General features: G+C 40.3%; 4 protein-coding genes and 1 long non-coding RNA gene across 7 annotated transcripts; 4 read left to right on the top strand and 1 right to left on the bottom strand.

The window, feature by feature from the left end:
* Positions 1–196: 196 nt before the first annotated feature.
* On the bottom strand, positions 197–23,109 carry LOC136961897 (uncharacterized). 2 transcript variants are annotated; one of them, XR_010878878.1, is made up of 3 exons: positions 22,955–23,109; positions 2,314–2,426; positions 197–774 (listed from the first exon to the last, which is right to left on the bottom strand). It is a non-coding gene; the product is annotated as an uncharacterized lncRNA (long non-coding RNA). The 2 variants fall into 2 exon arrangements; XR_010878877.1 differs by lacking the exon at positions 22,955–23,109 and adding an exon at positions 14,857–14,994.
* hoxa11a (homeobox A11a) lies at positions 4,423–6,110 on the top strand. Its single transcript, XM_067255380.1, has 2 exons — positions 4,423–5,065; positions 5,861–6,110. Exons 1-2 carry the CDS (start codon positions 4,423–4,425, stop codon positions 6,091–6,093), a joined length of 876 nt encoding a protein of 291 aa, XP_067111481.1. The 3' UTR covers positions 6,094–6,110.
* Positions 11,350–13,348, top strand: LOC136962274 (homeobox protein Hox-A10-like). The gene is made up of 2 exons (XM_067255990.1): positions 11,350–12,208; positions 12,926–13,348. The coding sequence occupies exons 1-2, from the start codon at positions 11,350–11,352 to the stop codon at positions 13,198–13,200; spliced, it is 1,134 nt and encodes a 377-aa protein (XP_067112091.1). The 3' UTR covers positions 13,201–13,348.
* On the top strand, positions 14,236–25,022 carry LOC136961896 (homeobox protein Hox-A7-like). 2 transcript variants are annotated; one of them, XM_067255383.1, is made up of 3 exons: positions 14,236–14,397; positions 22,991–23,132; positions 23,875–25,022. In XM_067255383.1, exons 1-3 carry the CDS (start codon positions 14,395–14,397, stop codon positions 24,261–24,263), a joined length of 534 nt encoding a protein of 177 aa, XP_067111484.1. In that variant the 5' UTR covers positions 14,236–14,394; the 3' UTR covers positions 24,264–25,022. The 2 variants fall into 2 exon arrangements, with proteins under 2 accessions (XP_067111484.1, XP_067111483.1); XM_067255382.1 differs by lacking the exon at positions 14,236–14,397 and having other exon boundaries at positions 22,701–23,132.
* On the top strand, positions 17,509–19,565 carry hoxa9a (homeobox A9a). The gene is made up of 2 exons (XM_067255823.1): positions 17,509–18,190; positions 18,560–19,565. The coding sequence occupies exons 1-2, from the start codon at positions 17,632–17,634 to the stop codon at positions 18,796–18,798; spliced, it is 798 nt and encodes a 265-aa protein (XP_067111924.1). The 5' UTR covers positions 17,509–17,631; the 3' UTR covers positions 18,799–19,565.
* Positions 25,023–26,342: the final 1,320 nt, after the last annotated feature.

Below are 26,342 nucleotides of genomic sequence, written 5' to 3'. Positions count from 1 at the left end.
ACGGCTAATACTGATGGTGATTAGCCCTATAACTGCACCACTGGGATTAGGCTCCCATATTAGGCTATTCTAGTTTTACAATTGTATACCGGAATGAATAAGGAATTTAAAAGTAGGCCCATTTGCGACACAATGACTAAATGTTCATGTCTTATGACAAGCACTACGGCATTACGGCATTTCTGAAACACAACAGTCATTGCAAGGAAGTTTATTTCTGGATACCTCGACCATGACTCCCGTAGAGAGACATTCAAATAATCCTGTGGACCAACATGGAATGGTTCGGATATCCAAAAGAAATAGCATATTGCTTAAACTATTCCAAAACTTCAGGTCATGCTCAAAGTACATGGGTAGATTATACTAAACATTTAAATTGGGTGATATTACAAATAGTTTATTAATTGCCTTTGCAGAATAATATTCTACATAGCCTACATGTGCAGAATTGATAATCGAATTACCATATTACCATTACCACAACGGAACATTGATCTTCAGTCTGAGATCAACATTTAAAAAAAAGATCATCTGTATAGGCCTCTTCAGTCAATGCGTCCGTCCAGTTACATTAGGTCCTGTCGCCTTTAATTTATTTTGAAAGTTCGCAATCCAATAGTGATATCAACGTTTTGATTTGATCAGAGAGTTTGCAATGCCACTTCCTTTTATTGACCATGGAGTTGAGTTCTCTTTGCGTCGGTCGTCGTTGTGTGGTCTCGCTTTGGCCGCCATGTCGTCACCATCGCCCTCGGCCCACATTTCTGTCACCTGTGGATAAATTAACAGTTCTTAATGGTTTAAACAAGTTCACGCCTCCTGGTGTAGGTATTCATGTGTGTTAATTAGAATTACAGTAGGTGTGGGGGACTTTTTCATGTGTATGTGGGTAGCCTTTCAGTTTGGAAGCTAGTATTCATCTCAAAGCTCATATCGGTAGCCTAATAACAATGTTAACCGTCTACAGACAGCCAAAATCGCACATCATTCAAGTTCAAAAACATTTTTTAAGTGAGCATAACATATACATATAATACAGGCGCAATACTTAGGCTAACACTATTTCTTGACTTAAGATCAATTGAAAATAATAGTCGAATTCCTTTGTTTTGAGGTTGTGTGTCATTGAGTGAGTTTAACAGCCTTGCATTGATGTGTTCACTTCTGTAGCTTTTACACATCTTGAGCAGACCAACATCAACGGTATTTTGACATTCTATTGCTTTAAGTGGTTAAACTTTTTATAGTCTAATTCTTCTGACATGTTATTTTAAGAATTTGCTAAATAAAGTAACAGGGCATTGATTTCCTCTCGAAAATATATCCAGTTTTATTGTAAATCCAGATGCCCTATGTGTTGGCCTAATATTTAGGGTTTTAATTTACTTGGACAGCCGAAGACCCAATATGAAGCTTCACTAAATAGTAGCCTACCATTTATATCGCTTTAATCTTAGGTAGCTCACAATTTGCACTTTACCGTTCTATAGGCCTACTTCGTGTAGGCCTTTGCCGTATCGGTCAAATTCGCATTTTTCCTTTAGAACGGCAAAATATTGATAATTTGGCCGAAATGACATGTTCTAGCGTATTCTTCCATTGTCATTTGTATTAAATTAGTTGGAACCTTAAATATCCGTATCTGCTTAACATTGAATGAGTCTGTAAAGTAATCCTATTAACAATAACTAAATGTTTAGTTGGAGAACGCTTTTTGTAGCAGATTTCACTGCCAATAACGTGTTTACATTATCATTTCTGTGATCGCTGAAAGCTACAGACCATTAAAATAATCTATAGCCAAATCAAAGATCGTGTTTCTGTTCATTCTTACAATTCATTTTCAACCAAGGTCTTGTTTTGATTCTTAAACTCCATGGATCTATTTTCATCTGCCCAAAATTCCTGCATGCTGTTGAGTAAATTGAGTTTGCACCATTCAGGGTGTACTGTTCCCTTAAATGGCGTCTTTAGACCCTTCAGTAAGGCCCTACGCTGCAGGCGGTGGCCCAACTCCCTCCCCCGAACTTGAAGTCGACCGCATAGACAAAGCATCAGCGTGGTGGGCTTTTACGCAGAGATGTCGTGTCGTGTTTTACCAACGAAACTCCAGTAGAACTTAAGAGATCATAAGTGCACATGAATCATATGTGTTTTGGATCCTGCTAGGCCTATATGAAAAGAATGTTTATAGGCTATTTTTTTTTTTTACTAAAGTAGGCTACTTGTAACAAACGTAGCCTATGCTTTTAAGTTTTGTCAAGTTTGCTAATCGTTTACGAACTGGTTGCAAGGATGTACAATTCTTACCTTTCTGTTGAGGTTTGAATCCTTATTTTTATGTCTCTGTGCAGTTTGGGCTTCATGACTTTGAGCCGGTGTAGGTGGCGACTTCCTATCACGCCTGGTCAGTTTTGTGGTGTCTGGCCGAGAAGGAAAAAAAGGCGCAGTAGATTCTGTAGGAGCTATAAAAACTAAGGTCTGTGAGGAGCTGGCTTTGGTTTTCGTGGGCACCCTGTGCTCAATTACACATTAAAAGCTCCAGCAAAAGTCGTAGAATTTGTCAGGATTGACGAAGAGGCGGAGCGTGTGGTTGCACAGGCACTGGTTTGTTTGTGTCCCCACAATGTATTCAAATAAGCCCATCAACGTGGCGACGAATGACCCAAGAATATTCGTGCAGCAGGGGTTTAGCTCATTATCGTTTCTTAGTAAATGTGATAGTTCAGGGTCACGTTACACATGCCTTCCCGCCACGTCCTGGAGCCCCATGTGTATGTCGGGTGGATTTAGGTAACGTACGGTGGGGCCGGGGGTGTCCCTGCGGTCCTAATCCGTTCTCAGGGTCTCTCAAAGCACATTAGCCTCAGGTTCCAGCCACTCCAAACAAGCACTGTGGCTCACTGTGGTGTTTTGGAAATAGCTTATTGCATGGCGAAGGATTTTTTTTCTTCACATATTATAATCACAAACTAGGCCATTGCATGCAAAATGGATAATACAGACTATTCTTTAAGCTACGTCATATATCAGGGGGCATCCCATTAAGTGATTAGGAGTTAAAATACAATTGAAAATTGATATGTGAAGGGAAATGGAGTTCGTTTTATTTAAGCGCGTTAACTATGAAATGCTACCATGCTCATTTTAAGTTAAAATACGCTTCACCTTTGTTCTCTTTCTTTCACTTTAGTTCATAGCCTATATAAAAACAGAAATGTAATGTTTGCGTTGAAATAGCACCCCAAAGCATTTTGAAGGTCTCAATAAATAATGTACAATTTCATTTTAAATGGACATTGGACAAACAAGGACCAAAAAACAGAATTACTTTCATGTAGGCCCTCGGCACCAACACAACATGCATTGTTGTCAACTAAATACTCCGGCAACCACTACCCTGTCAACTACTAGTCCTAATCAATTTATTTCTTTTGAAATATTCAGATATCTCATGGGTTCCGTCTGAAAATACTATTGATCGCATAGGCTTGTCAGTATTGCTGTCGTAAACCAAGCTGCATAATATTGACAACCTTTGTTGAAACCTTTTTGGAAAACATTATATTTTTCTAGATGCTATGTAGCCTAATGATGTTTGAATTTGAAGACACAACCACGATAAAATAGTTAGTGTCTGCATGGCGAAAAGCCTTTTTGCCTGCAACCTCGGCCTATGTCATTTGCCGCCAGCTTCAACACCTGATTGCATTCATGCTCAAACGTCAAGCGTTACTTCTACATGACCGTCATCGCCAAATGTTGGGCAGAGGCAAATTTCATGTTGTAAATTAATGAATGCCAGAAAAAAAAAATCTCGTTATGACACTAGCAAAGCAATTTGTCTTGATAATATTTCTTAACTTGGGAAAATGACTTCTGTACAAATTAACACAAAACCTCGATTGCAATTCGTGGTTTGCGTACATTCTAAAAACCATTACAATTATCTATTTTTTTTCTCTGACTTGCTGCAAGCAAAGGCTTTCATTTTAGAACGAGATGACGATAAACCACCAATGTCAAGCTTTAGGACAACTAGCTGTAAGTCTAGTCACTCAAATTCTCTCTCTCTCTCTCTCTCTCTCTCTCTCTCTCTCTCTCTCTCTCTCTCTCTCTCTCTCTCTCTCTCTCTCACTCACACACACACACACACGCACACATGCACGAATTACTCCACATGCAACACCCCCTCCCCTCCCCTCACACACACACACAAAATCTGTCAATTTCTGCCCTTGTCACGTGACCCACGCCTCCCTGGAATGGATGGTGATGGCTCTCCACGTCAGCTTACGTCTCAAAATTTCTGCCTAGCGGGACCTGCTTCAAAGAGGCACGAGCCACGGCGCTCCAGAGCCATGTTAAGGGCGGCTATAGAGGCGAATCCCAGATAGAACAGTATCGAGTGAAGGAATTATGGATTTTGACGAGAGGGTCCCCGTCGGATCGAACATGTATTTACCTAGTTGTACCTACTATGTGTCGGCGGGGGCAGATTTTTCCACTCTCCCCTCATTTTTGTCCCAGACCCCTTCTTCTCGCCCCATGACGTACTCCTACTCCTCTAACCTGCCGCAAGTTCAGCCTGTGAGAGAGGTGACGTTCAGGGACTATGCTGCCATTGATGCGTCCAGTAAATGGGCGCACAGGGGAAATCTGCCCCAATGCTATCCCCCCACAGAGGACATGGTGCACAGAGATTGTCTGTCGGCACAGACTACCGTGGGGGAAATGTTCGCCAAAAACAACCCTGCTGCCGCTGCCGCGTACCACCACCACCATCACTCAGGCTCGGGATCCGCATCCAATTTCTACGGTAATGTTGGGAGGAACGGGGTGTTGCCTCAAGCGTTTGACCAGTTTTTCGAGACGGCATATGGAAATCCATCAGAAAACCATTCGGCGAACGACTACTCAGGGGACAAAACGGTCACCAAGGCGGCAAGCTCTGCACCGGAGCACGCGCCATCATGCCGGGACACAGAGGCGAAAGAGCCGCGCGAGGAGACAAGCAGCCCAGAGTCTTCCGGCAACAATGAGGAGAAATCGAGCAGCAGCAGTACGTATTAAGTCAGCGCCTTGGTTATGAGAGAAAGTTTGCAATCTAGCGCGCTGCTGTTAAAATTTTTATATGCTGTTTTATAAGCATATAAGGTTTATAGAGGGCCTGTAGATTTCCCCAACAAAACTTTGTTATAAACTACAAGATCACGTGCTTGGAATTGAAATTGGCCATGAAAAACATTGGACCAGTATTTTTTTTACGCTCTCAAACATTTTCAATAACCACATATAATGTATTACCATTAATTTATCGTGATACTGTCTTCTATTCGTCTTGTGTGTCATAAATGTAGACTACTAGCTAGTTTCACGGTTTCTTTGCGTTAAAAGAGCACTTGGGTGTAATGAGGGTGGTGGCTCTGGTTTAGGGGTTAGGATAGCACTTCGGCTAAAACCAGCCTGTAGCTAGATCGTTATGTAGTCTATTTGTATTCATATCACGGTATCAAAAATAACCCTTGAGCTAAATGGTTTATCTTATTATGCATGTTGATTTGATTTGGCAAAGACAAAAAAATGTGTACCCTGCCAAAAATTATTCATGCTTAAAACGGATATATTCAAGCATTGTTAATTTAGCTGTACAATGTCACAACTTTATTTGAATTGTTTGTAAGATGTCTAATTGTGACATATGTAAATTGAGACATATAGTTCTGGTATGTGTTAATTTGACCACTGTGTAATTTAGCTGTGAATCCTACCCCTAAAGTACATGTAACAGTCATGGATCTTCTGAATTGTTTATTATTTCTGTGACCTGTATATTCTCTGTTTCTCCCACCCCCAGATGGACAAAGGACCCGTAAGAAAAGATGTCCTTATTCTAAATATCAAATAAGAGAACTGGAGAGAGAGTTCTTTTTCAGTGTGTACATTAACAAGGAAAAACGGCTGCAGCTCTCTCGTATGTTGAACCTCACCGACCGTCAAGTAAAAATCTGGTTTCAGAACCGAAGAATGAAGGAAAAGAAATTAAACAGAGACAGATTACAGTATTACACCACGAATCCTCTGCTATAGGATTCATTGCGTACAGACTTGACTGCTGTGTCTTTTCCTCAGACTTATGGCTGCAACAAAACGACAGTGACCACAACAGCAACAACTGCGCTCAACGGTTAATTTCAAGTTCGAGGACAATTTACTCTCCTGATTTGAAACTTGTTTCAAATCAGCATGAAGACATAGTATGAACATTTATTTCTCATAAGACTTTGTTTAGGAGTCGTTCTGTCGTCACAAAGACAATTTTATTTTGTTCAGACATATTCTAATATTATTAGAGCGCACAGTCTCTTTGTTAATTTTCTTTTCACGCGGACAACCTAATCAGTCTATGCACTGACCTTGCGTTTTTGTAATCAAAGTAACTCTTGATTTTAATTTTCTGTTATTGAATCTTAGGACTCTCAACCTGGTTGGTTTACTCGTGTGATGTCGTAGGCCTACAAGTTAACACTTTTGGTTACGGACTTTGGTAGCCTATGACCAAATATGCCTAATGACTCTGCGCAGACATTGTCTCTATTTGTTAGGTTATTTATTTTGTGGCCATTGTTTACTCATGTGTAAAACTATGGCTATTGGGATACCATGTTTATTTAGTGTGACCCCAGCCCATGTTAACCCCATTTTCCTCACACAACACATTGTAGTTGTTAATGTGTGTATCTGATCACGCACACATCTAATTAGAATTTGTGGTATACGGATACAGAACAGACGTTGACAACAGCCCACACCAGATATAAGGCCTAAACTTGTTCAGCATTGCCGTGGGTTGCATTGTCGCACTCGGTGGCACACTTAAATACGCAATATAGGGCCGTAGTCTTCCGACATACGGTTTCATAAAAAAAATACATTGTTCTTTACTGCAGTCATGTAATGGAGAAAATCCTTTTGAAATGTAATGTCAGGTATCAACTGCTTGGTATGACCCACATTATTGTGTATTATCCTATATTTCGAAATTAAAAATGAAAATATTCTGGAAGGAATTAATTTTTGTGTCTGGTTATTCTGGTTTTCAGAAATGTTATAGCAATGGGGGTTTTACGCACGCTTCTCTTTCTATTGCAATATTACGCACAAATATATGCAACGATTGTTGGTGTTTAAATAAGACAGGAAAATAACGTTTATCAATGGGGTAGATTGTGTGGTTATAATAGGGACAAACGCATTCTAATTGAGGTTGCGAATGCAACATCATATAGAAGCCAAAGGATCTTACGTAGGCCGATAGCAATATATTCAACCATACAATACAAACACTTTTACTATTTTTTTTTGGCTTCTTAGCATCTTAAGATCTAAAAAAGTGTTAATAGAATGTTTGTAGTTTTCAGAAGACTTTTCTAAGTCCATGTTATTTGTTGGGTTGATTATTGGGCAATTACTGCATCATAGACATGGTTATTTGAAACTGTGTATTATCCGAACCTACTATTGTATGAGTCTAGTCATTGCCTTTGAACTTCTATATTTTGTGTGCATAACATTGAGCGTAAAATGGTGCTGGGTGCTGACCACGTGCTTGTTGGTAAACTTGTGAGTTGTCATTTAAGGATTGGATTCAGGACACTGTTTTCACAAGCGAGATTCGCCATATTTGCTGTTATCATCGCTCTGTTTATGAGCGCCTGCTGCAGCGCATTGGCGTTCATATATGACAGTCAAAAGGGCCATAAAGGCAGGGAGAGAGGCTGAAGTTTATGGTTGCTCCTCTTTGCCATATCCGGCCTTGCCTCGCGCATCCTTTACGGCGCGTTGGAATTCCGTCCCTAATTACGGGACATCTTCCCCGTTGCCGCAGCAACGCGGCAATAAAACCTGTCTGAGAGTCTGAAGCATTTGTACAATTGGAGTGCAGTGCAATAAACCGTCTGAGACCCAAGGTTATTAACTGTGTTACCAAGAAGGCGAGAGCGACGATAGGGAGAGGACGGATAGGGAAAGCCTTTGCTCGCCAACCACTTCGACTTCACTTTTTGAGTGCTTTTCTCCCTTCTAGGTTTGTCCTACTTTGAATCAATGTAGTGACAATGGCTGAGCTGGAAAATGGACTGTTGTACCACCGGGCGGCGCTGCTGAGACCAATGTCATGGCCGTGGATATTTTCGTTTATGCTGACAAGAACCCACCACAGCCTTCTTCAAGAGTCTCAAATTAAACACGCATGCAGGTAAATCTTAGATTGCCACAATACCTACACTTTTTCATCCACTTGACGGAAATGTTCACTTCTTGTTTAAACACGCACCATTGTCTTTGGTCCTTTTGCTTCCATGGTGGTAACACGACTGTTTTGAAAATTAAGTAAATGTTCAGCATTTAAGAACAGGCGTTTCTGATGGCCTGAATAAGAAACAAATCTGTGTAAGTCTTTATGCTGCAATGTGCTACTACATTTTGCTGAACTGGAAAATTTAGCATATGTAAGGTAGGCTATGCTGTACATGGTACGAGGCATACTGCATAAGTAAACACCCTTTCTTTAGCCTAGTGCTTAAGGTCAGGGTTAATATCCTTTAATTAAAAAAAGTGTGAGCAATTTACGTTTCAATTTCTAAGCACTAAGCAACGGATGTTGAATGCAAAATGTATTATTAGCTCAATCGTTTTAATTAATCGTTTAAAACGCCTTTGGACAACACAACTTAGTTAACCGGCCCTATAGTCTCGTTTGAAGCCATTTATTTTGGAATCCACAGGAACTGTGTTTGGTGTCCTTCCAAAATACATCATTCTCTCTTCGTGCCAAAACGATAAAATCGTAGCTGCTAGACCAAGATTTGGTAGTGATAGCCAGATACGTGTTCCCCTTTCCGTCCTGACTGTAGAGAAAAGGAGAAGGGGAGATATTGGGTGTCCCTCTAAGGCGTGGGGGGGGGGGGCGGGGTACCCTGGCCTTGCATGTGCGTAGACTCACTTTCTGAATCCTTTGTCTCTCGTGAAAAATAAATGCTTCCGCTGGATGTAATAAAACGCCGCATTATTGTTCATATAACTGCACTCGCGACGAACATGATCCGTTTCAGACGGCCTTCTCTGCCACTATTGGGCTTGATCAAAGCCACTGGTCAGAGTAAACTGTTAAGGGGGAAACTATAGTCGGGCAGCTGTGAAAATTAAGATTTAATAGCTACAATTAATAACGGTAACACAATATGTAACAGATAGGCCGCACATCAACAGTGTGCTGATAGCAGTGTCATGCATATGCACATGATGAATTAACGTCAACACGGTATGAGTTGCTGATTTTTCCAACTTGCAGCTTAAGTCTAACTTTATCTTAAGTTTAAGTTAATTTAATTAGTTTTCTTGTAGTTTTTGTACGTTTGTCTAGCTGTCCTTACGTTGTTTTTGATCTTGCGACGCCTCAATAGTTTTCAAAGAGGCGCAAATATAGCTCGTTTTCCCCACTAAAATCTCTTCACTCTCATAATTGATTAATTAGCGCCAGCTTTGTGTCTATTTCACTCATAAATATGTTAAATGCTTGTTATTTGTAAGTTTCCAATAAAACGTTATCCTGAATTAGCATGTGACGTTTTAAACCCCAATTTATAAATGTTACTTCAAATTCGTCTTAGACAGACACCATAGGGTGGAAGCAAACCCGGAGGGCCCCAAGCCACCTGGGCCTGGTAATGGAAAAGCTGGCTGTGTTTAACTTCAACCTGGAGCTACAACACATGGCCATGAACATTACAAAATGGAGGGAGAGTTTATTATGGCTCAATACTCCAAAAAGGACACAGGATGAACGAAACAAGTTGGTTCCACTTCCACAACAATATAAATTATATACATAGACAAAATATATACATATCTTAATTTGTAGCCTAATGTACAAAACGGTAGTTCATTTAGTGTAATTTATTTGTCTAGAGCTCTTCTCAAATGATGAGGCTATTTAAGAAAAAACGTAAAGGCGATGTCTAAAGTTGACGAACTACGGAATTCAAATGAATTAGAGGTGCTTGGCCACCAATTACTAGTAGCTAACCTACACTCTCGAAATCTTTTTTCAATTAGCCTTTAACTTGGCTAATTTGGTTACTTTTATTTACAGAGTTCTTTTTTTTCTTTAAGTAGCCTACAGCAATTGAAGGAAGCAGACGCCAACACAATTAATACCTGGCTATTAAACTACGTGCACAATGACAGCTATGGCGGCTTTATAATATGCAGTTTTATTATGAGGTAGATTGCCACCACCTTTACAATATTTTATTATTGTCAATACACTGACATACCACTTCATTTGTTCCTTTAGCAAGGAGTAGCTAATTACTTAATTCAATGTGCAGATTCACTAACGTTAAGAAACGTTTTTTTTAACGAGCAGATCATTTTATTGATGGTGAATGTATTGACGAGCTTGTCAATGTTTATACATGGCCTGCATTGCAATGTGGCATGATTTATTTTGATAGTATAGTGATTTGTTATGGAATACCTAATTTAACTGCTACATTTAAATAGGTAAACGATTGTTTCACTAGTTCCAGCTTCAAACGATATACAGGTACATCCTTGACTTTACTGAGTCTGCAATTTATCTGCACCTGAGGACTGCTCTTTGCACCTATCCCTTTAGTCCAAACACGCAGACTTATCTGCAGTTAAAGCATCTACCACTTAAAATGATTTTTTTTTGCAAATTCATCCTTCAAATGTAGACATTTTAGCGTTTTAAAATGACTATCAGTTTGACAAACTACGGCCTTACAGATTACATAATACTAGGATATAATATTTTGTCTTAACCTTTGTTGTGTAGCCTACCATACAATCCTACTTTTGCAGTTGCTTCCACTTTTCAACAGTTGCTACATTTCTCAATTCGAATGGATGAATGGATAAAACCACATGGAAGAAATGTATGGGCTATATTTTGGAGTATACTTGTGTGCGCCTAAGTATTTTTAAACCAAATAAAGAAGCGTCACTATAGCCTATGTTGTGATAAGATAGTTTACTTCCTTTTTACGGACACGGTAGTGTACACACGTTTTTATTTTCGAGTATTCAACAGACGGCCTCGCCCCTTATGGCCGTGCATTAAACTGAGGTGAGAGAAACACACTGATTGCATGGCTGTCTTTCTCTGCCTTAGCCACATGACAGATATGGTCCCGGCTGCTACGTAGCTCATGGAATGGGAGGGACTGACCGTCTCCAAGAGTTCCTATTGGTTAAAGAGTCTTCCCGGTGGAGAGGGGGGGGTATCTCTAATCATATCCAGCATGTTTTGCACAAGAAATGTCAGCCAGAAAGGGCTATCTTCTCCCTTCGCCAAAATACACTACAATAATGGCATGTTCGGACAGCCCTGCAGGAAATGCATTCTTAGTGGACTCTCTTATCAGTACCCGGACAGACGGCGGAGTGGGGCACTATCCAGTGAGCGGTGTATGTGTGCCCCATAACACCACCACAGAGGTGCCTTACGGACTACAGAGTTGTGGATACTACCCAGGTATAGTCAAACGGAACGAGGTGGGTCCCCAAAATATGATGTCCGCGTCAGGCGCATACATGTCAGGAATGGAGATGTGGATGGATGCGCAGAGGTCGTGCCGAATGGACCAGGAACAGACTGTGGGTCCCCAGGTTGCACCCTGCTCGTTCTCTCAGAACATTAAAGAAGAGAGTGCATACTGCCTCTACGAACCGCGGAAGTGCCAGAAAAGCTCGACCGCCGAAGACCTCACGTACTCTAGGCTAACCACAGCTGGTTCAATTTCGGGCTCGTGCACAGTCGCGGACGGAGGAGGCAGGGGTACAGTGCCTGTTCCGGGCTACTTCCGCTTGTCTCAGACACATGCACATTCTCATAAACTTTACCACGGCCCCCAGTCGAACCCTTCCCATTCTCACTTTGGCCTACACCCCCCTGCCCCGACTCGCTACCACACCCCACCACCTCCGACGTCCTCTGACCTAGCCACGGCGCACGAGAAGAGAAACGCCGAGGAGATCGCCTCCTCGGGAAACGTGCCCCTCCAGGCTCATGCTCCACCAGGAGACGAGGAAGCACGAGCGTCCTCTGATGCAGAATCTTCGTCTCCTGAAGAACCAGAAGAGGTGGACAGAGAACGACCAAGGAGGACCATTGACGGTAAGTGAAAACCATAAAAGGTTTGGTCAGCCTCAGACGTTTTGTATGTATGTAAGGCAGGTATGGCGACGGATAAAAGAGGTAAGACCAGTCGGTCTGTCAGTGTAGTTCTGAGGTTTTTATGGTCTTTAGGATCAGTGAAAATGACGTGGCTGTCTACATCGTGGCTTCTCTAAACAGTAAGCCGAAGGTTCTATATTGCCTATTTAAAGGATTACTAATTCTTGTGTTCAGATATGCGCAACACAACTGTTTGAGCACGTGTGAAAATAAAAAATAAAAGATCTGAAAAACTGGAGCAACAACGATAAAGTTTTACTTGATAAGAAATCATTTGTTTAGACTATAGATTTTGATTCATTGATTTGATGTGTTATTTTTGTTTATCTTTTAAGTGCAGTTTACAATAATAACGTTAATCGTCGTTATGATATAATACGTAGCCTAATAGGTCTAAACATATAGCTGTATTCCTTTTAGACAAAAAATAACATCACTATACCTGCCATACAACAGTCATATTATCCCTTAGGTGTTTCATGTTTTTATACTTTTTGTCTTCTCACTTGTGTTAATGTAAACGTTCTCAAGTTCAAGCAAAGTACAAGTTTGCTTGGAGAGGCCTATCGTTTAATGTACGCGCGTGCGCACACACACACACAGGCTGAGCCCATTGTTATAGCTCTAACCTAAAAGCTTGTATCTACCATTTTTTAGGAGACACAAAAAGTGAAAACACAGCCAACTGGCTGACAGCAAAAAGCGGCCGGAAGAAACGTTGTCCTTACACCAAGCACCAGACTTTGGAGCTCGAGAAGGAGTTCCTCTTCAACATGTACCTGACTCGCGAGCGTCGCCTAGAGATCAGTAGGAGCGTGCACCTGACTGACAGACAGGTCAAAATATGGTTCCAGAACCGCAGAATGAAATTGAAGAAAATGACACGGGAAAACCGGATTCGGGAACTCACGTCTAATTTTGTTTTTTCATGATGACGTAAATATAGAATTTGACTTCCCCTGAATGAGTTAGTTACTACATTTGCAAGTGTTAGGAGGCACGTCTCCAGGCCTAATAGACACGCCTCGTTTGTGCATCGTCCTATGTACGTTACTGATAAAACGTGAATGCTGTTCTGTTGCTGTGTATGGTGTACATTATTTTATTGATTCAGTTGTGTTTATGTCGCCCGTTTGGATAGGGCTCGTGTATAAGTAAGTCTAAAGGATGGAATTTGGGCAAAAAGCAGTAGTCTGGTTAGATTCTATTCTATTGATGGCCTATGTATTTAACTATAAAAGTAGGCCTACATGTATTTGGTCTTTCCAAATATATTCCATATATTTGTGATCATTCTCTGAATTGATAGCATGCACCAAAACGATTCCGAAACCTTCTCCACTATTTTACAATGTGTTGACCACACAAAACAATGACGGCATGGAATACGTCTGATCTATTCTCTAAATGTTCTCTAAAAGGCTAGACGTAGTCTATACAAATTATGTGATCATTAGGGATAGCCTACATGTAGCCTACATTAGAGAATTGCTCCTTCATGTTGAATGGTTTTATGTTTTTGGGCAAACTGGGGGAATTAGAGGCTACATTATCAGTCTATCACGAGTTTATTGTTGTGTAAAGTACGCTATTCTGTAAATATAAGGATCATTCTGTGTACCGCGTAATAAATTATCAATTCACATTTGCTGAGTGGTAGATTATTATCGGTTCCTATTTATAGTTTGAAGTCTTTACTTTATATTATAGGCAATAACTTATAACATAGGCTACCTCTATTGGTGGCCAAACAATATACTGGTGATTTCTAAAGCAATGTAGGCCTATTTATAGGGGGGGGTTCTTCGGGTTGTAGATTGGCTTGATTTTTTTGTACACAAACAGAACTGTTTTAAGGAGTGGTGGAACAGCTTTCGGAAACAATTTAGACGTTGCCAAGACCATAACTTGTCTAGGCCGAAGCCCTGCATGTAGCTCGGCTTTTGTAAAGTTTTATTACTCGCTTCTAGGCTATATGACGATTCTCGCTCCCCACAAAGATTCAGTCGTGTGAGAGCCGTTAAGACGGAGAGGAGGCATGAGACAGTGCTAGAAATTGGACTTGCACGGATAGTAGCCTAATATCTGCTCCTCTGGAATTATAGTGGAACAAACTCGTCGAATAAATGGTGAGTGAATATGTCCTTATGGCTGTGAATTTGTGTCTAACAATTTTTAAAACGATGCTCTGGTGAAAACATTAGTAATTGAACGTGGAAATATATGTTTGGACCACTTGGGTTATTTACCACATTCAATTTCGAAAACACTGCTGTCAAAATCAACCCGAAGTCCGACGAGAACGTGGTGTTATGAATTGGCTGTTGTATCCGACTGTCGAGTGGTTTAGGTAGTTTCATGTTGTTGGGATCCATTTTAAAACTCTGCAACATAAAACTGTCTTAATTGCCCCAGTGAAATGCATCTAAACATCATTCAACCAAATGTAGAACATACTTGGTTTGGATTCGTTGCAACAAAATATGAATTAAGCCTATAGCTGTTGAAAGTATAGGATATATTACATTTGCTTAACCTGCCAAGACTGACTTGCTGCAGTTCATCTGTGTTAATATTTCCCGACTTACATTTTCACATTGTTCGACTTGTAGTTGTTGAGCCATGGTATGCCTGGGTCTAACATTAATCTTGGTATATGGTAACATTTTGCGGGTTGGACTTGGAACTAGCGTGAGGCTAGCATGTTTTCTGTCACTCGTGACGAAGACGTCAGACAAGGCCTCGGTTACGACCAATGCAGTTGAGGGGAAGGGGAAGTTGAGTGGACAACAGCGACCTCAGTGGCGCGCCGGTGGGCAATAGAACCGGATGCTTCCGCTGCGCAATAGAGAGGCAACACAATAGAGGGGAAGGGCTTTATGGCGATATTTAGATCCACCAGACAGGCTGTTATCTGCGGGCAAAAGAAGTCAATAGCCCCTGTGGTAAACTGTGTCCGTGTTAAAAACACCCTGATTTGGTTTACTGCCTGAGAGCCATTGCCCTGTGTCTTTCTTTTTCCTTTGAAGCTGTTTGTGCACTGCTTTAGTGCGCAAATCCTCACAATCTCTTTAAATTCACAATAATTGTCCAAAAATGTGAAAGCACACCTAAAATATTGAACCTTTTTATATGTTGTATGTTTTTTTTAAACTGTGGTTGAAGGTTATTGCACAACATGGTCACTTAGTTATTCACATGTTTGCATCTTTCAAAAATGAAGTGGATTACTTATCCGTGAATTGCCTGTGGCCATTTAAGGTGTTGGCCCAGCTTTTAGTTAATTTGATGGCAATAAATAGAACAATTTCTGCGTGCAGCCATCGCCCTGCTCTTAATTTAGTTTTTGTGTTGTTGTTTGTTTGGCCTAAGTTTTGTGAAACATAACGGAGCTCTACTCTTTAATTTCCCTTCAATGATTAGGGCCTATAATTTTAGTAATCCATCCCGTTGCTGCTTTCGTCGCATTTGAAATCCACACCCCAAATCCCGTTGCTGTAGCCTGAACTTTGCATTGGTCAGGAGTGCATTGCATTTTTTTGCTTGAGGTGTAATACAAACGCATAAGCCTATATTTTCACTCATATTTTGATAAACATTTTCAAAACTAAGCGTATGTAGGCCCTATAGGCTATAGACCTAACATACAATTTAGGATAGCCTACGCAATTTGATTTTATTTCATGCACTGTTTGAAGGCACTGTCTCTAATAATAATAATAATAATAATAAAGATATGATAGAAAATGATAACGTATTCATATAGTATCTTAACGATATGACTATACACATATTGGGTTAATGTGCTTGGTGAAACACATAGGTTGGCCAAGGTAGGGCCTACAATTTTATTCAAACTATTTTAATATTTCTTGTTATGCTTAATTCTAATTGAATACAGCCACACGACAAACGTAGTATTTCTAATTTAAAGGAGGCCTACGCTTTGCTTAAAACATTGATTAAAAAGATCAGTGACTGATTGTATAGACAACGATTAACCTTTTCAGTTTAGTTTAGCTTGCATAAGTGTAATAGTTTAGATTGTATAACAGTAGCATAAAAATACAAATTAATATAGCCTACCCTATAGATTTAGGTAATTTGGCATTGTGCGTAATTTCCCCCATATTTAGATCATTTTTGTTTTCATGCATGTTCGGCTGCATATCTGAAAACCTTTGTACTACTATAATTTCAATTATAATAGTCGATTTTATCAAGGCTATTGTTTGCAAGATAAATAGGCAAACTTCGTACAAATATTTTTTTTAATTGTTTTTGTCTTTATTTATACGTTGATTGATTTGCATATAAATGTTTATAACGTTTTAAAACACTTGGATATAGGCTACAGGATACGTTATGTACGATATGTTATAGTCTAACCGACAAGATCAAAATATATATTTTTTTACTACCATTTAGTTATTGTGTAGCTTATGCTATGGTAAGACGGTTGCAAAGAGGACGTGAAGTTGTGCATAAGCTTAGAAGCAAACACAAAAAAACAAAGATTTGAAATTTTCCACCAAGATTATTGCGTAAATCTCTCTTTCTGTGGTATGCTATGGGTCTCTGTTTTGGTTATAGGCTACTGTATGCCTGTTTCTTCGTAGTACTAAAATATGTTTTTAAAATATGAAAATGTAAGAGGCATCTTGTCACAGCTGCTTAAACGAGTAGCATGCAACATGGTTATCGGTTTTTGGGTTGCATTCCATAATAATATGGTATACGTGGTGAAACTTCAGAAAGTAGGCCTTTGCACGTTTATGTTATTATGTTTCATTCGTGTCGTCCAATATGGCTGCCGTATTCCTTCTAAATAGAACCCCTGTGTGGTTTCTGTTAATGTCTTTGGCTGATGGTCCCTATAAAATGCCTTGTTAAAATTAGCTTTCTAAGTATATGTTTTATATCGTTTTTATATCTATATTGTGATTCAAACACCTATTCTGTTTGGGACATAATTTCCAATATTCTCTTTTGAACCAGCAAACACTATCCCTTTTAATTGTCTATCTATGCAAGTCTTAAACAATAATAATTCTTTGCTTTAAAAACTAGACGTTATTACATTTTAGGACACAGACCCGAGAGCATTTAATGGTCAAAGGGATTGATTTATCCTTTATTGTTCAGCCTTTATGATCACGTGCGCGCGTTACCCAATCGAATGGTAGCTTGCGTTTCAACTAGTACTAGACTGTAGTTCTTTGAGGGGCCAAGTTGGTGCTTGATTTCTTCAGATTGTAATTTTGTGAGGGTGGGTTACCGCATGTGTATGTGTGTGTGGTGTGTGTGCGCTTGTTTTTGTATGTATCTGTGCATGTTTGCGTTTATGTGAAAGTATTTTTGCCATGTCGACATCCGGAACGCTTACTAGTTACTACGTTGACTCCCTCATTCTGCCCGAGAGCGAGGAGCTTTCCGCTCCCAGATATTCCACCGGTCACGGGGGGCTTCAGCACCCTCGACAACCCACCTCCCTTAACGACCTCACCGAACATGGGCCCTGCACCTTCTCGACGAAAGCCCCTGTATTCAGCCCATCTTGGAGCCATGTACCGGCCCAGTTTCCAGGCGCCGTGTCCTCTGTCTATCACCACCCTTACGGTCACCCCCAAGGCCCGGCCACTGGGGACCAGGATGGTCGCTACATGCAGTCGTGGCTACTGGAGCCGATGTCTGGCTCTTTGCCCCTGACCGGATTACCGACAACCCATCACTACGGAATCAAACCAGAGAGTCTGGGGGCAAGAGGGGATGGCGCGCTGCCTAGCTCACACACAGCACTGCTGCTCTCTGATTTCGCAAACGGGACTGTGGCGACGGCATCCCCATTGGACAAGGATACGTTGTCGGGCCATACCGCCGATCAGAACGGAGAGAGCGAGGAAAAACCGGCCCTCGATCCAAGTAAGTGCTGCTCCATCTTTTGATACTTCTGTAAAGCTGTGGGATGAAGGTAGCCTTTACATGTGTGGGTTGTGAAGGGGTTACACTTTAGAAAAACATGCAATACCAAGCGTGCCAGTGATTTATATGGACTTGTTAATAGGCTGTGTTTCTGTCGCCGTTCTAATAACAAGACACTGTAGGTTTCAGATCTAAACACGTTTGCAGCGGTGTGGGCTTGTTATAGCTGATGTCGACCATAGTCCAGCTATTCTTTCCACCCAAAATAGGAAAGTGTTTTATATCAGAATCAACACTTTGGCGTCATGTGTTTTGATGTTTGGGTCAGCAACACCAGCCTCACACTGGTCTCGCACCCCCTTTTTCCAGATAACCCCGTGTCCAACTGGCTGCACGCGAGCGCCTCAAGAAAAAAACGCTGCCCGTACACCAAGCATCAGATCCTCGAGTTGGAGAAAGAGTTCCTCTTTAATACGTACCTAACGCGGGACCGTAGGTACGAGGTCGCGAGGCAGCTAAACCTCACCGAGAGACAGGTTAAAATATGGTTTCAAAATCGTAGAATGAAGATGAAGAAATTCAATAAAGACGGACCAAAAGATGATTGACTGAATGGATAATTAAATCAGAACGTAAATATTATATGAGGATTTTTGAGAAACCTCTACTCTGGCCTGTTTTTAAGCCTACTGTCTTATTGTTTTAGCCTAACAGAAGCTATTATTTGTCGTGTAAGCATGTCCGGCTTTACTCGTCGGTTTGATGCAACTACCTTTATATTGCACAATTGACAGTGCTGACTTGTTTTTGTTTAATATTAAATAATACCTCGGCTCCGAGGGCCAATGTGTAAGATGTGTAATAGGCCTGATCTCTGTGCTCGTTTGGGTGTTCGTTGTGCATTCTGTGTTAGTGTGTTATTCAGGTTCAACTGAGTTTTTTATGTTATTACGTTTGTAGTCGTTTTCTCTTCATTGTTAGTCCAATTACTGATACGTTGTATTTTAACATAGACTGTAGACTAACGTAATTATATAATTTTAAATGGGTGCATGAGCCTCAAACGCTTTTTGAAATGCATAATAATATTATTGGTAGAAGCTGTTTAACAATGATATCCTAGTTTTGACTACCTAGACGTCTCTCAACTACCTGCAATTGCAATTTTCGTTGTGAGGCGATAGAATGCTTCAGAGTGATTCTGAATTATGTCTGAATTTCAGGGAGTAACATTTTAAAATGACAGTTTGTTAGTGCTAGAGAGAAAAATAAATACACTGTTATGTAGGTAATGAATACCTCATGGTCTGGCGACCGTTCAGATGTTGTTCACAAATGTAATTTGTAATTTATTTATTGAATAAAACAAATTATATCTGCAAAGGCATCCATGTTGCATTCTTAAAATGTAATTAACATTCTAATGTACGCAGTAGCTTGACTTTAAGGAAGAATTAAAAGCATAACGCAGTAGCCTACTTTTAAAGAATAGGCCCACAAAACATCCTTGGCTAAATTCCCTATTTACTTACATTTATTTTCTAAATTACCAAGGTTAGGCTTGTTTTGGTCTACACGCTAGACAAAAAACAACACATAAAATATTTTATAAGGAGTTTTATTGCGAAGAGTGTCTGCCGCCTTAATTTCTATAAGCTTTAGTTTTCATTCATTTAAGGATGTGAGCACACTTGGTGTTGCCCAAAAACGTGAAAACACACACAAACACGCACTTGCACAAACACACACAATTGCTGGTGAGTTGCTTGTGTTGGCCTAGATAGTCTAGTCCACGGTTGTGATAGTCTGTATGCGTGCGCGTGTGGGTGTGTGCTTGGCTCTTTCAAATGTGTCGAGATTCCGGGCAAATAGGCAGGCCCTGCGCGGCGCACTTTGCTAGGCTGCGCGTCTTGGCATAGGATGTTGTTAGCTGTATACAGCCATAAAAGACAATTACCGCCATAACCGTTTATGGGGTGCAAAGCGCTGCAAGGCGAGAGGACACAACACAAGAAAGATGTTGAGAGCTACGACAGCTGAAGACTGAAATAATGTTGCAAATGTATTTTTGTTCAGCTATGACAAGCCAAGTCATGACACTACCACTCCAGTCACTTCATTGACGTTTGTCTTGGCCGCCATCTTTTTTTCCTTTGACAAATGGAAAGTAGAGGTCAAAGTATTGCATTAATTGAAAGAACCCACCCAATGATTGGATCTTGGACTTTTCTATTCATTTCCATTCAATAGTTTCTGTCTATATGGCGGGGTTCCCTCGTGTATTTTTATAGGATATGCATACAAGACGTATTATGTTAATATCTTGAAAACCAAAGACCTGTTCATGCTAATCACAAATCCAACTGCACTTTGGAATTGTAAAATCGTATTATCAGGGACAGAAACTACACTGTTTTATTAGATTGATGCCAAATTTTCGGTACATGAAATAAGTAATAGATGATAAGCTAGGAAAAGAACATAACTTTTATCGGGCCATATTGGTGTTGTGACGCGCTGGACGCAGATGGACCAAAACTTCAAAGGCTTGGCCAGAGACAGAGCAATAAAACGCCTGGTCTGCTATACTGTCTGGCATTCCACTTTTAATGGCTTTATGGCCGTCCAGACACAATTAGGCCGTTTCCAGAACTCGGCACCCATTTGTTTTTCTCTTTCTGTGGGACTGTGGTATAGGACAAAAGGCAAACGGAAATGATCAGTTTTATTGGAGTATCCCCGACGGTTACGCGCAGGACTCATGGTCATCTCGATCCACCCTTTGTTTGTACATGGCCTGGGAAACTGTCTCAATCAGTTTCTCTAGAAGCCTCCTGTTATACATCGCGAATGAAAAAGAGCAATTAAGCAAAAAACATTATTTTGACGATTTGTTTTCACTTTATACTAAATTGTTGATTCTCCTCGATAGATCTGATGCAGCCACGTGCGTTTTGCCCCCAGATACGTAATTTACCATCGAGCGTTTTCACCTTTTTCTTTTCATTTTTTTTTGTCTCAGGGTTAGTGGGTGTGATTGCAGCAGAGAAAATATGCATGCGCATTGCACCTTAAACAGTTCTTCCATTTCCCGGAGGATGGCGCTAATGTTCCATAATGCAACAAAAAATGGCCTCCAGCCTAGGACCATCCCTTCTTAACCTGGAAAGGGCATTGACATGTAAAAGTCCAACAAGTGATTTCATGCTTTGGTTTTACACTAGTTATTAAATATCATAATAGATCTCTTGTTCTCCGAACAAGTGTGTTACCTTAAGTTAAAATTATCCCAATTACAAATGGGGCAATTTAGTAATTTCCCAAATTACAGGTGGGATACTAATTTGTGTTATAAGCTCTCCAATATTTTTGTAGCCTTATTTTAAATTAAGAAAAAAAATTATACTAATTCCAGTAGAATTCACACAGCATATCATGTTCTGCATGTTATTGTGCACATTGTATGCTGCTGTTGGATACATTTAAAATATATGGGCTATTTATTTTTGTTGACTTGGACATAAAGGTTATGCAAAAAGCTAGCTTTTGTATCATTAGTAGATACCTAGCCCATTGCCGTGCGCAACAAATACCTGTAACAGTTGTATTATTGGCAATAATTACGAATTTTAAAGTCAAAAAGCCAGACTTTCTAACATAGTTCTTGCTTATGAAATTGTCTAGTGTTGGCTACAGGACCTACTCTAACAACTCGACAAAAACAAACATCGACATAGTCATAAACAAGAAGACATTTTTTGTTTATTGTTGTTTCAGCCACTAATTTATGTTGCCTACTAAACATTTTCAGACAAAACAAGGTCTTGCGTTTTTATGTCTAATCCGTTTTGCTGAGACTGGTCAAATAAAATATGAATGACTGTGATTATATTTTGCCACAATTTGTTACTCAAAATAGTTAATATAGGCTAGGATAGGTCTATATTGAGGATCTCTTTAATATCTGTTTAACATATCTCTTGCATGAACACTGAAACTGGTCGGCACGGCATCATTTTAATGTTTTGCACCAGAAAACACAGTGCTAATGCCATGATATTTAGATAACACTGTAGGCAATAGTTTTGTGAAATCCCAAATTTATGTTAGATTATCCAGAGTGGCATGTTTAAAACACTGATAAAACGGGAACATGAAGCAGACTTTTAACATGCTTTTACATTGTCATACCTGTCATTATCTATTGGCTTAAATATTTTGTTGAGCATTTTCCATGATGTCCAAAGAGAGAAAGTGTGCGAGTGTGTGTATGAGAGAGAGAGAGAGAGAGAGAGAGAGAGAGAGAGAGAGAGAGAGAGAGAGAGAGAGAGAGAGAGAGAGAGAGAACACACCGTGTATGTGTGTGAATCCCACTCTGCAGTCTGTCTCATAATGAAATCTCGACCAGCGCGCTGATTGGCTACAGTGATCACAGGGCTATATCACGTGGCTACGTTCTTTAGTCCAAGGGAAAATGGGGTTCGGTGTAAATCTAGGGTGTATTGCTGTCATATATCACACTACCTCGTAAAAACGACACTGAAGATTCTGGGCCAACAAATCACAGGGAAAAAAATGAGCTCTTATTATGTGGATGGTCTTTTTAGAAAATATGTGGGGAGCGGTTCTTTCTTTCCAAATGCAGATCAAGGTTCTGGCGCTCATAGACCCAATGTAGAGGAACATGCATTGGTTCGCAATGCTGTAGCCTTTGCCTATCCACCGTCACTGTCCGGAGTTTACAACGTCAATAATGCCACATACCCAAGTCATCCAATGTTCACCCCCGGTTATGGCCAGGGACCGGACGTGGACGTTCTTCACAACAGCTCCTTCGACCAGAGCAGTCTGTTTGGCGACAGCCGTGTCCAGTCTAGACCGGCGCCCCTACCCTCACCGGCGGACAAACACTACCGGATGTACCCATGGATGAGAACATCAGGTATGGTCAACGCATTTACAAAACCTTGGATACTTGTACCGAGCTTTAATGGTTCATTTAATTCCGTGAACCCATAGAGATAGCATGGAAAAAATCGTAAAACCTTTATTGCGAAAGTAATGAGTTCTGTGGTCGTAAATTCATTAGCCCTTCGCTCTGTAATGTTCACTGCGCAGAAACCTTGCCGTAGGGGGGAGGGGGGGGGCTCTAACAATCTTGTTACACTGCTAGCTTCTTTGACCCTTTGTGGCTGTAATATAGCCCAAACCTTTAGAAACTGTAAATCTGTGGTATTGGGCTTAAGTCCCTCTTTAGTTGTATGTGGTGAGACATGCAGAGGCAAATGTTTACTCTTTATTTTTACTTAAAGCTCTGTGTAAGATTTGTCTGTGCTGGCAGACATGTTTTCATAGGCTAGATGTTTAAAACAATGTGGAAAAAAAGTCCTTAAAAATACTTAACAGCTTGGGTATGCTTGGGCTATTAGCCTACTAGCAGAATTAATTAATTGGAAAAGCATGTAGTGAACAAACTCCCATCCAAGCTGGAGGAGGAATACACATGAATGGAAAATAAATTTTTATTATTGTTTAATTGAAGATTACAAAATAATTTCAAATAGACAAGAATCTATTTTAAATGTTTTATTTACATTTCGATAATACAACACCTGTATATTAGTATTTTTAAAATAATCTTTGTAGATCAGAATGCACGGTGAACGAAACTCTGTATTTCACAGACCAAAATAGAAAACGCGGCCGGCAGACGTATTCCCGGTATCAGACACTGGAGCTGGAGAAGGAGTTTCACTTCAACAGATACCTGACCCGCAGGAGGCGCGTGGAGATATCACACGCTCTCTGTCTGACAGAGAGACAGATCAAAATTTGGTTTCAGAACCGCAGGATGAAGTGGAAGAAGGATCACAAGGACGACCAGTCTTCGACCTCAGGTGTCACTGGTGAAGGCGGAAACGTGGACATTGATGGGGATCCAGTAACCGAAGAACAGTCCAAAGCAGATGCAATCATCACAGGAGTAACCCCGTCCGCCGACATGAAAACAGAGTCCACTGTTAAGAAAGGAGATGAGAAAATAGATGCCCTTGATGAAACAAACACTTCATAAATCTTTTTCTCTCTACTCTGAATGATAGCACTTTGTTCGCCAAATATATTAATGATGAGAAATGACAAGCAGGCTTAACATTTAAAGGCTTTCGTATAACAAAACAAAATAAGCCAATAATGCTGTTATGCAGTTGGCTGTTCTGCACATCAAATGGAACGAATACTACCTATTAAGCTGTATAACTCAATTTGTTCATTGAATTTAAAGAGAGACATAACCAACTAGCATTTTCAAAAATTACATTCGCTGGAAAGCAGTTGACATCGAATAAACATTCCTTCACAGAGACCTACCGGCATACAGGCTAGGAAGAACTTGGTTAATGGTCTTATTACATTTATGTCTACTTTTAACAGTTTTGTAGACTATTCAACATACACTAATGGAACTTTTTCGCATGTTTTTTTCCCGTGTATCAAAGGAAAATAAATGGATGCGTAGAAGTGCCTTATGCTAAACACACTGGTGGCAAATGGGCCTGTTAAATAGCTGAACGTCAACATGGAGCTGCTGTTTTGTGTTCATAATTATACCATTGTCAAGTGATTGGGACCATAGTCTTTTCTAGAAACGTTTGCATGATGTTAAGTCAGCAATGGGCAGTCTACCTCAGATTTCCTAAGCCTCAAAGCAAATATCTTAAGCTCTGCAGTTTTTGTAGAGGTTTGAAACTGATAAGTTTGTGTATTGTGTTTTTATTTTAGTTTTGCTCTTCATTCCTTGTCTTTTGTCATATAAATGCTTTAACAGTTTAAACTTTTGTTTGCGTTTTTATGTATCCACAAATGTGTTCTGTGCACTCTTTATACTTAAAATAACAAGTGTGGAGTCGTCTTCATGAAATGTGGAGGCAGGCACAGGAAAGCATCTGGTTATTTTCCAAATGTATTGATATTTGTGCAAATTGAATGATAGAATAGTGTTATATTGTTGAAGTTTAAAGCACTATGAACCTTGTTATTTCACTTGGCATATGTAAGCTATTGTTCTTAATAATAGGCTAATGAAGGATGTTGCACATTTTGTCATAGGCCCTATAAGACAAATATGAAATTTAGCAGCCACCAAAATCATAATTGCAAAATTAATAGCAACAAAAAAAGAAACACAGTTTTAGAATGTCAGGGAATATTCGAGACAGCCTATAGATCCAAATGGAAGTCAGCTAAATTATCCTCGAATAATGCTATATTATAAAGAACTACAGAGCATCAAATGTACAAACAATTGCACAACAGTTAAATGTCATTCTGAAGCATTGACTATATGATACTAGGGTGGTAATATGACGAAATCCGTGCTATCTTTGTTTAAAATACAAAATAAATCAGCTGGGGAGAATGAGACTGGGCAGGCTGGGACTGTGGAACTCACTGCATTCACCCTTCTCTCAGTAAGATGGCGCCTGCCTGTGACCTGCCCCTTTCTCTCCCACCCCCTCTCTCGCCCTTCCTCTCACTGGGTCATAAATCCGTTGTTGTTTATGAAAATTTACAACAGAGCAATGCAACTTTACGACGTTCGGTGGCTTTCCATTGGTTGCAGCACGTCACATGGCAAGGAGCCGTGAACATGAACTTTTTACATATAATTTCCTTTACCGGAATAGAGCAGCTCTCATTTTACTGTCTCAGTCTACCACCGAACCCTTTCAGAGCTTCTGTTTCATATCCTAGTCGATTCATTTTTCACCGTTTCTTTTGAGTACTTCCCTGCAATTCTGCAGGATCAGAGTAAGATCCTCTGGCCATGGGACCGTACAGTTTGGACACATGAACCCCTCCCCTCTGTTGACGGATTGGCAAAATGAACGGATTAAACACACGTGTACCGCTGGCCCTTGGAGTTTTTGGATCCATACAAAGATTCATCTGGAGTGCCTTGGGATCTTCCATGTTGGTCTCAGGCCGCAACTGCGTTTCCTCCCGGTGTCATCTCCACGCTCCACGAGACCGGGACATGTCAGACACGGTAAGAATATGAACGCTTCCCAAATTAATCTGTAATGTCTCTGCCTTTGCCAAGGAAAAGTAATTGGACATAAAAAAATGTACGTTGAACGTTTCAGTCTGGTAG

The sequence above is a fragment of the Osmerus mordax genome, chromosome 18 (genome assembly GCF_038355195.1).
Source record: "Osmerus mordax isolate fOsmMor3 chromosome 18, fOsmMor3.pri, whole genome shotgun sequence".
In the NCBI taxonomy this organism is placed as follows: Eukaryota; Metazoa; Chordata; class Actinopteri; order Osmeriformes; family Osmeridae; genus Osmerus; species Osmerus mordax.
This window is presented reverse-complemented; position numbering and strand designations above follow the sequence as displayed.

Excerpts from the sequence above, each read along its gene's own strand:
- hoxa11a (XM_067255380.1), top strand. The coding sequence starts at position 4,423 with ATGGATTTTGACGAGAGGGTCCCCGTCGGATCGAACATGTATTTACCT. Across the intron at positions 5,066-5,860 it reads GGAGAAATCGAGCAGCAGCA|ATGGACAAAGGACCCGTAAG; the intron begins GTACGTATTAAG and ends TCCCACCCCCAG.
- LOC136962274 (XM_067255990.1), top strand. The coding sequence starts at position 11,350 with ATGTCAGCCAGAAAGGGCTATCTTCTCCCTTCGCCAAAATACACTACA. Across the intron at positions 12,209-12,925 it reads ACCAAGGAGGACCATTGACG|GAGACACAAAAAGTGAAAAC; the intron begins GTAAGTGAAAAC and ends ACCATTTTTTAG.
- hoxa9a (XM_067255823.1), top strand. The coding sequence starts at position 17,632 with ATGTCGACATCCGGAACGCTTACTAGTTACTACGTTGACTCCCTCATT. Across the intron at positions 18,191-18,559 it reads AAAACCGGCCCTCGATCCAA|ATAACCCCGTGTCCAACTGG; the intron begins GTAAGTGCTGCT and ends CCCTTTTTCCAG.
- LOC136961896 (XM_067255382.1), top strand. The coding sequence starts at position 22,766 with ATGAGCTCTTATTATGTGGATGGTCTTTTTAGAAAATATGTGGGGAGC. Across the intron at positions 23,133-23,874 it reads CCCATGGATGAGAACATCAG|ACCAAAATAGAAAACGCGGC; the intron begins GTATGGTCAACG and ends TGTATTTCACAG.